The 9,522-nt window shown below is 45.5% G+C and overlaps 1 protein-coding gene across 5 annotated transcripts in view; it reads right to left on the bottom strand.

Annotated features, from left to right (window-relative positions):
- Positions 1 to 509: 509 nt before the first annotated feature.
- Positions 510 to 9,522, bottom strand: part of NEDD4L (NEDD4 like E3 ubiquitin protein ligase) — a 309,487-nt gene continuing 300,474 nt past the window's right edge. For all 5 annotated transcript variants that reach the window (XM_081097853.1, XM_081097852.1, XM_081097851.1 and 2 more), the window contains 5 exons: positions 7,277 to 7,336; positions 5,456 to 5,563; positions 4,094 to 4,190; positions 3,541 to 3,613; positions 510 to 1,036 (listed from right to left, as the gene is read on the bottom strand). In XM_081097853.1, the coding sequence (XP_080953979.1) occupies positions 934 to 1,036; positions 3,541 to 3,613; positions 4,094 to 4,190; positions 5,456 to 5,563; positions 7,277 to 7,336 (441 nt within the window). In that variant the 3' untranslated portion in view covers positions 510 to 933. The remainder of the gene's footprint in view (positions 1,037 to 3,540; positions 3,614 to 4,093; positions 4,191 to 5,455; positions 5,564 to 7,276; positions 7,337 to 9,522) is intronic.

Genomic DNA, 9,522 nt, shown 5'->3' with positions numbered 1-9,522 from the left:
AGATCAGGCAGTGCAGAGTTTCACTCAAGTAAATGTCTCTACCCCGAACAGCAAAGAGGGAAATATAATCAAAGATAAAGTACAGCATCAGAAAGGGTTAAGTAATTTCTCCTATAAGAAATGACCGCCCAACCCCGTCTCAAATGTGTTAGAACACGTGTGAGTACTTTAGGGAATAATGGTGTGATTCCTTCCAGTCAACACAAAATTTGTCATGCTATGGTACAATTCTCCCAGCCTGTAGCGATTATGCTAAATTTGTACAAAAAAATCTAATATCCACTTTGTTTTCATTTTGAGTATGGAAAAAATTATCATTATGCCTAATGTTATACTTTAAATGCTCTCAAAGTACTTGTCTGTAAGAACGATTTGGACATAAACCAGTCTTCCAGTTCTAATAAAGTTGAGTGCAGGGGTGTCAAAGTACTTCAAAAGCAAAAATGTCACAGACATTAAACCTGGCATCAAAGTCAAATACAAAAAAAATATATGCTCACTTTTCCAAGTACATGAGACATCTTTAATTGTAATGAAATGAAATCGGAAAATCGGTCTAAATCATTTTCAAAAAGTAAACATGAGTTGTAATACTATACCTGTAGAGTGATTAATTCCATTCATTGTCATTATAAAGTATGCAAAATATTTATTAAGGGCTTTGCCTATGGAGGCACAACATAAATAGAATTAAGTCCTCCTGAAATGTAATTAGTGTACACATCAACCAGTTGATAATTCACGGTGGAAAATGCAGAAACGGGACCTGGGACTGGGTTCCCACGTCTGGACTTGGGCAAGTCACGGGCGAAGGCTCTGCTCCAGGAGCCTGCTGTGCAATGCTCCCTGCCATCGTCTCTGCAAAGTCCGTTAGGCAAACGCAAAAGTGCAAGCAGGACTTGCTGGACGAACCACCACCCGAGGCAGGGGCGCTTAATCCACTCCCTCAAATCCTTGAGCGTTTTCCACAGCCATGAGAAGTTTCTCTCGCAAATCTTCAAAGGTTTCGTATGGAGGTAAGTCAAGGCGGTTAAAGCTGCAACAGCAACAAAAGTGTAGGTGACAAGCCATCCTCAGTATCCTTCAGTTGTAGCAGCATTTCCTAGATTTGGCTAAGGGGGATTTGGTGTTGGAGCAAGAGTATGCAAATGTCTTAAGTGAATTCTGATGATCAGAATATAAATGCTAGCAAGGAGACTGTCCACACCCAATAGGCTATATAACCTGCCGAGGAGAGAAAAGACTTTTCTAATAGTCCATGAAACCTCTCTACTCCAGTTCCATAGGAGACACTGACATACACTCTAAGATTTCAAAACCCTATAAACACAGAAGGTTTTATGCATTAGTTGTTCTGGATGCATGGAGCCGTGTCATTCCCGAATGCTCTCACTTCGACATCAGGCCCTGAGCCAACCGCTTGGTTTCACAGGCTGTGGTTTTCATCACAGGGTAGTGATTTCTCTGTTCTGCAGATGAGGGTCCTGCCGCACAGAGAGGTCACATCACTGTGTCCGAGCTCTCGCCCCTGGCAGTGCGGCAGACTCAAGACCAGCACCAGGCTGCCTGGGCTCCAGAACCAGAGTTAAGCTGCCGCCACCAATTAACGTCAGGCAAGCAATAGACACGTGAAGTGAAAAGCTGTATTTATAAAAAGCGCTGATTTACCCTGACGTTTCATTTGGGGTGTACAAATCCCCCTGCTGGTAGCAAGGCACACTTGTCTAAGAGACCAAGTTCAAAGTCTGGCTCAGCCACTTGCCAGATGTGTGACCTGGGCGGGCCACCATCCTCTCTGAGTCTGTCTGCTCTTTGGCGAAATGGAGAAAATGCTTGCAGGGTGCTGGAAGGGTCAAAACCGAGCATATGTAAGTGTCCTGGCACACAGCAAGTGCCCAGAATGGTGAGCATTGTGATCATTCGCTCACCATTCACTGAGTGCCCACATGGGACATGAGGAGTGAGAGCCCAGTCACAGGATTCATGCCTTGGGGGCTGGACTGCTGACGTGTACCTGTCATGAAAATGGCCACCCACCCGTGCCACAGGTAATGATGGTTTACTCTGTGCAGTCAGCACTGCTAAGTACTTTTCATTTATGACTTCAGTGAATCCTAGTAATTACCCTATAAGGTAGGTCCTGCTTCATCCCTAGTTGAGGCACAGAGAGGTTAGGTAACTTACTCAAGGTCACACAGTAAGCATTAGAGCTGGGATTCATACCTATGTTGGCTCCAAAGCCCAGTTCTAACCACTGTTTGTGCTGTCTCAGTGTATAAGACTGCTCCCTCCTGGCAATGACATATGATTCCAAGTTTGAAAAGCTAATGATTATCAGCAGCGGGGGAAAAAACACATCCACAGTAGTTCCTTTACCAACCCCTGAAGTGTTTAATAAGACACACTAAGCTCTCGAATTTTTTAACAGTCCCTAAACATTGTAAGACATAGCAGAGAATACCACTGCTTCTCAGAGTGGAGTTCTCAGAAACCCAGGAATCCTAAAACAGTAAGTCTAAAAGAAGTTTTTAATTTTGGTTTTCATTCTGATGACAACCTCGAGTATTATTTTACGTTATAAAGACAGAACTCCATGCCTGCAGACCCCACTTAAAAGCTGATCACAGAAGGTAGCTTTAGTATTAATTTAAGTTGGTATTTCCATTGAGGGCCTGCGTTCCTTAGGGATCTGGAGATGCATTCTTGAAGGTCTGTGACCACTGTTTCCCCTCTAATATGACCCACTTCTTAGCATGGCAGTGACGATACCGGTGGGTACACACGAAGCGCCGAGGACAGTGCCGGGAACACACTAAGTGCTTAATGGGTGTAGTTACCATTACCACCGAGCTCAGGGGGCCGGGGCAGTCTAACTAACAGTGGACTCCCCTATCCTCGTGGGCTTCAGTGTCCTCGTGGGTAAGATGGTGGGCCGAAGCGGACTGTTTTTAGAGCTGATAACAAAGAGCAGGTATTCTTAGTAAAGTGTAATGTGTGACCTTTGACAGGGCAATGAAATGAAGCCCTTTAAATATCAGACACCCAATAATTACATCTGAGAGAGTGATGGAAAGTGCCAGAAAGAACCAGACCTACCAGCCCTTGCTCTCCTGGTAAATCAGGTTTGCATTTTGAAGCTTAATTGTGTGTTTTATAGGAAACATGGAAGACATTAAACACACATATGGCTAAATCGGACTGTATAAGGAACTCTTGCTGTGAGGCAGCCAGCAAAGCTGGTTTCCTGCGTGACAGTCAGGTCCAGGCGAGCTTGGGAGACAGCCACGCCCACAGAGAACAGAGTCCCGCCCTGCCAGCCAGTGTGGCTGCACTTAGCACTCCCCTGGGCCAGGCCCAGTTGTTCTGGGGAGAAGACCATCATTAGGAAGCCAGTCAAGGCATGTACCTGGGTTGCAGGTTTGACCTCCTCCCGCCTCCCCCGCTCCCTTCATTCTCTCTAAATATCAATAAAAAAAAAAAAATCCTTACTCCTTGGGTGAGAATACGGCTTGTTGACACGGGTACATTTTTGTCACTTACCATGTGTGAGCTCTGGGCAGTTTGTCAGGACTCCCCCATTGCTCTATTGTAAACAGTTGAGGACCATTGGAACCTAGACAAAAAGAGAAAAGGACAGTGAATGCTAGCAGTGCTCTAGGGAAGTACGTGACTAAGAAAGAGAGGGTGAGCCCAGACACTCTCTAGGACTGCAGCGCAATGTTTACTATTTAGCTGCAGGAAGCAAGAGGTTTGCACAACCTCACAGCACATGCTCTGTGTCACCTTCAGATGGAACTGAGCTGAAGAGACATCACAACAATGAAAGTGCGGGCTGCTATTGCCTTTCAGCCGAGCCTTGGGAGTTTAAATTTAAAACTACATTTTGGGGAAAAGGAAACATAACCTTTAACACGCAGAGCAGAAAGTGTTACTTTTTTAATCTATAGTAAGCACTGTGGAATCCTGCTCCCTGGAGGTGAGGTGTCCTGTCAACATTCAGTTTACAGCCATGTGGATGATTCTGAAGAATCTAGTTTTTAAAGATAGACCAAAAACCGAAATAAACAAAAAATACAAATAGTCTCCTGCTCACCATAAAGTTCAGCAAATCCATTCATAGGTACTCGGGACGTCCCCGTGACAAACTGCAGCAACCGGATACGCTTCTCAGCGTCCATCAGCAGCACAGCCTGGAAACAGAGGCAGAAAGTCACTATATGCCCACATGACAGTTGGCACACCTTACTTCTACGGCAATGTAAGACCTAGGTGGCTGACTCTGAAAATGGTCCTTTGATTCTTAATGGCCATCGCAACGCTGGCCTCTCTACTTTAGAGAGCAAGAGATCACAGTGTCTCTTCTGCAATGAGTCAAAATAAGAGATATAAAAAGCAAAGTCTTTTTGATGGCACCAAGCTCAGTTTCGGTTGTGTGAGACCTGCCAGTTCCCTGAAAGCCAATGATAATATACAGAATTTGAGACGTGTCGACACTGGGGGAACCCAGTTTATGAGGTGGGATTTCAGACTGTAGACAGATTCTTGAAAGATGACACTTAAAAAAAGAAAAACAGAGCAAGGATAGGCCTCTGAAATAATCTGTGTATCTTACATAATTGGGTTATTACAAGAATTGAGTTGGTAATGTTACTTGAACTGCTGTAAAAAAACAAACAAAAAAATCCAAAAATCAAAACTAAACGAGACTTGGACTAGGGTAGGGTTTGAAGAATCTACTTTTTTCTTTTTATCTCTATTTCTGCTGGCACCTGAAATATTAAAATTAGCCATTTAGATATTAAAACAAGTGATGTGATTTCTTATCTTTGTAAAGCAAAAAATCATTTTTTTTTCCTGTAACTGGTTTTTTAAAGTCACTTGACCATCTCTCCCTTGGACCCACTCGTTCCCACTTCACTTCTCTCCTAAGCTAAACAGAATGCAAACATTAGTCCTAAGATACTAAATAAAATTTCATTTGTAGCCTGAAAGATATAAAAGATCAAAATGTGTGTTGGAAATAACAGAACAAAAAAATTGGGAAAATGATTTTTTAAGAAAATAGTATCTTGGAAAAGCCAGCTTCCAAAGCAGGTTTTTGCCCAGAGGCCTCCCATTCTTATTCACACATTGGAGGACTCCTGCAACTCTTGAATCCAATTACCTCCTTTTCAGAATCATCTACTCAATGGGTTCCTCAAACAGAAGCCACTTGAATCTGGGGGTTAAGGAAGGGCAGTGTGCTGCGGTAAGGATCAAGGACAGCTGTCCCTGGAGTTACACAAGGGCTGCTTCTAGCTCAGGTTTACCTCTTCCCTCTGCCAGGAGCCCACGTACTGACAGAGCCCCAACTTGTGCAGCTAAACTAAAGCAAGACCGTGGGGAGGGCAGCACAGCCCTCAGGCCTGACCCAGGTGGAGGAGCTGAGTGTGGGCCCAGGAGGCCCTGGCCTTACCTTCCAGAACCATTGAATGACAGGGTGGTTTGGGCAGTAGCCGTTCTTGTAGATAGTATGTTGTCTCCAGTCATTCACGTCCACATCGCCGAGGCCACACATCAGCAACTAGGACAGAGAGAGAGCAGAATTGTAAATGGGGCACAACGTGAATCCCAAAGAAATCACACTCGGAGAGGTGGCCTTCCTCAGGGCCAGCATGCTGACCTGAGTTCACAGAAACAAATGCAGGGAATGTGTTTCACATTTTACCTGCCACTGCAGACCAGAGACAGCGTTGGTAACAAGGGGCCCAAGTCTAATGCCTGTACAGACCACACTTCCTGATGGAAATGGAAACTCCAGATCGATCATCTTTCCTCCCTCCCTCTCTAATCTGAGCACAGTGCTCATAGATTTTCTTATGCTCCATTTGTATCTCATTACCCTAGCTGTTTCCCCTTCTGAGAGGTTATTTGTCTCAATATTTGACACTACCTCCTCACCCACAAAAGAATTTGTGTGTTATGACAGCAAGACCTCATCTTGCCCCAAGCAATCTATCCCGGGGAAGGGCAAATTACCCATATGCCCAGTGACCCCAAAGCATTTTCTATGGAGGCAGACCTATGTTCTAATGTGGTGACCGGCTCACTGACTTAGCAGCTAGCCTTAAGTCTGCTTTTTTTTTTTTTATCATCTAACCCTCCAGTAGGGATGGTTTCCTGTGGACAAATGAACATGACATTCCTCAGAGGCACTAAATGAAAAAGAAAGAGAACTGAGCCAGATGCCTGAGAACGGGATGCCCAGGCCTAACTGTGTCAAAACCTTGTTGGGTAAACCTGTGAGGTCACTGACTTCTCCCTGCCTTAGTTTCCCCACTCCCCGCCCACCCACCCCTTCCCCAGGCAAATGAAGGGCTTACACTATATGATGTCTATGACATCATCTACTTGAAGTTTCCATTTTAAGATAAAAGCACAAAAAGCCAGTCTACAAGACATGCTTCTCTGGATGTGGTTTGGACAAATGACTAATTGAATCCCATCAACAGCTTCCGAGCAGACACAACCTTCCTCTCAACATCCAAAGAGAGAATCCTTTGCCTTTTTTTTTTTTTTTAAAAAAAACATATTTATATTGATTTCTGAGAGGAAGAGAGAGGGAGGGAGAGAGAGAAACATCAATGATGAGAATCATTGATTGGCTGCCTCCCGCACACCCCCACTGGGAATCTAGCCTGCAACCTGGGCATGTGCCCTGACAAGGTACTAAACCGTGACCTCCTGGTTCATAGGTGGACATTCAACCACTGAGCCACACTGGCTGGGCTCCTTTGCTTTATAAATTGATAGTTCTCATCTACCTCAACACAAAGAAGCTGAGACAACTGAATATCAAACTACCTGTTGTTGACTTCTGATGTTTCTCCCTTAACACAGACCACTTCAAGTTCACTGACAGGGTGGGTGGGTGGAGGGGGTGCAGCTGGGCCTTGGGAGAAGGGTGCTGCTACCCCAACTGGTGCTGCAACCCTGGCTCTACTAGAAGCAATTTTCCTCACCTGGGGCAGTGGGCCATGCACCCAACCAGCTCAGGGGGCCTCTGCTTGTCCCGCCTGTCCCAGAACTGCCCTCTCCTGGACAAGGAATCTGCAGGTGACGACTCCTGCTGTTTCCTTACTCCCTGACTGGCAAACAAGCCCCTTACGAGACCCATAGTAGATTCACCTGAGCTGACGCCCCAGGACATTATGGATCAGAGAACGTTAAGATATCATTTATGAAGTTATAAGAAACTTAAAAAATCTACTTTACACAAAATGTTTACAATACAAACCTCCAGCTCATTTTCATCAAAAATTTTAATCAAATCGATAGGAAGCAGTTCTGTGAATCCCTGAAAGAAAAAAAAAAAATCACCCTAAACACCTTTTTCCATAAAAGAGGCAAATTTTTCAGAAAAAAACAAACTTTCTTGATTATCCAGGAAAAAACACATTCTTTACTAATGATTTATATATCAGCAATAGCATCCATAGTTTCAATTCTAATAAAAACAGCCTAGTCATGATATAAAAATTTTGAAAAATAATAGAATCTAGAACAGTGATGGCGAACCTATGACACGCATGTCAGAGGTGACACGTGAACTCATTTTTTTGGTTGATTTTTCTTTGTTAAATGGCATTTAAATATATAAAATATATAAAATAAATAAATATAAATATAAGTCTTTGTTTTACTATGGTTTGAAATATCAAAAAATTTCTATATGTGACACGGCACCAGAGTTAAGTTAGGGTTTTCAAAATGCTGTCACGCCGAGCTCAAAAGGTTCGCCATCACTGCACTAGATGAAACACACAAGGAGGCAGTGGGCTCGGTACAGGAGAGACCGGGGTGCCCAGCATCCACAGGAAGCCGCTCTAGCTCACAGATAATGTCACTGCCAAGTGGAGGTGCCATGCCTTGGGCCTTGGTAGGGGCTGGGGTGTTTTTTTTTTTTTTTTTTTTTTTTTAGAGAGAGATTTGTTGTTCCACGTATTGGTTGGTTCTTATATGTGCCCTGACCAGAGATCTAACCCCATTGGCATATTGGGACGATGCTCTAGCCAACTGAGCTACCTGGCCAGGGCGGGGCCAGATTTTTGAAAGTATAGAGCAGTGGTTCTCAATCTTCTGGCCCTTTAAATATAGTTCCTCATGTTGTGACCCAACCATAAAATTATTTTCATTGCTACTTCATAACTGTAATGTTGCTACTGTTATGAATCATAATGTAAATATCTGATATGCAGGATGGTCTTAGGCGACCCCTGTGAAAGGGTCGGTCGACCACCAAAGAGGTCACGACCCACAGGTTGAGAACCGCTGGTATAGAGGGATCAGGTGGAGTGGGGCCCAGGAATGTGCTTCTGGGTTTCTTATATAAAGTATGAAACCTGTTGTTCTCAAGTGTATCTAACTCATACTTATGCCCCCAAGTCCCTGAAGTCTGGGGTTGGGGCTTCTTAATCACCAGGAGCTGGGGTAAATTTCGCATCAGTTCACTGGGAATTTATAATGTACTAGAGGCTGGGTGCATGAAAATTCATGCACTGGAGAGTGGGGGGTCCCCTCAGCCCAGCCTGGCCCCTCTCACAGCCTGGGAGTCCTCACGGGATGTCCTACTGATGGCTTAGGCCTGCTCCCTGCAATCTGGCCTCCCTCTACAGGAGGTGACCGGGCTAATCAGGGGAAGGTGCCGCCCCTATCGCCGCAGTGGCTGCGAGGCCTGAGCCCTGGGCCTCACAGCCGCCAGGGCTCACGGCTGCCTGAGCTCATGGCTGCCTGAGCCCCAGGCCTCGCAGATCCCAGGGCTAATGGCTGCCGTGAGCCCTGGGCCTCACAGCCGCTGTGGCTTTGTCCGGATGGATGTCCAGAAGACATCTGCCCTAATTAGCATATTACCCTTTTATTAGTATAGATAGTTGGGGCTTGTTTCTAGGTTTGCTTTGAGTAACTAATACCCATTATCAAGATTTAAGAAAGCATTTCACTTTGGGTCAAAGCGAAGCATTTTTAAAAACGACGAATCCGAGGCCGGAGAGAACCAAGATGGCGGCATAGGTTAACGCCGGAGTTTGCTGCTTTGAACAACTACTTCAAAAGTGAAACTAAAAGACGGAGGGACATCACCCAGAACCACTGGAACGCTGGCTGAGTGGAAGTCCTACAACTAGGAGGAAAGAGAAACGCATACGGACACTCAGAGGAGGCGCAGTGCTGAAGTCAAATTCTGAGGTGCGGAGTGCGCGGAGCGGGCTGGCGGCGGAGGGCGCGGTTGGCGTTTTCAATCGGGAGGGAGTCGCAGACTCTGAGCTCCAGATACAGGCGAGTCTTTAGGGACCCAGACTCAAACGGGAGAAGCGGGTCTGCCTGGCTTCGGTCAGAGCGAGTGCAGCTTTCTCTCCGAGCTTTGCAGCGGGTGCTGGGACTCAGAGAGGCAGAGCCCCTGGGGACAGGACTGAGAGCGGCCATCACTGCTCTCTCCGGCCCACCCTATTGATACTGTGCGACCCGCCCCGCCCAAGCCCTGCACAG

The sequence above is a fragment of the Myotis nattereri genome (genome assembly GCF_964212035.1).
Source record: "Myotis nattereri genome assembly, chromosome: 8".
Classification (NCBI taxonomy): Eukaryota; Metazoa; Chordata; class Mammalia; order Chiroptera; family Vespertilionidae; genus Myotis; species Myotis nattereri.
This window is presented reverse-complemented; position numbering and strand designations above follow the sequence as displayed.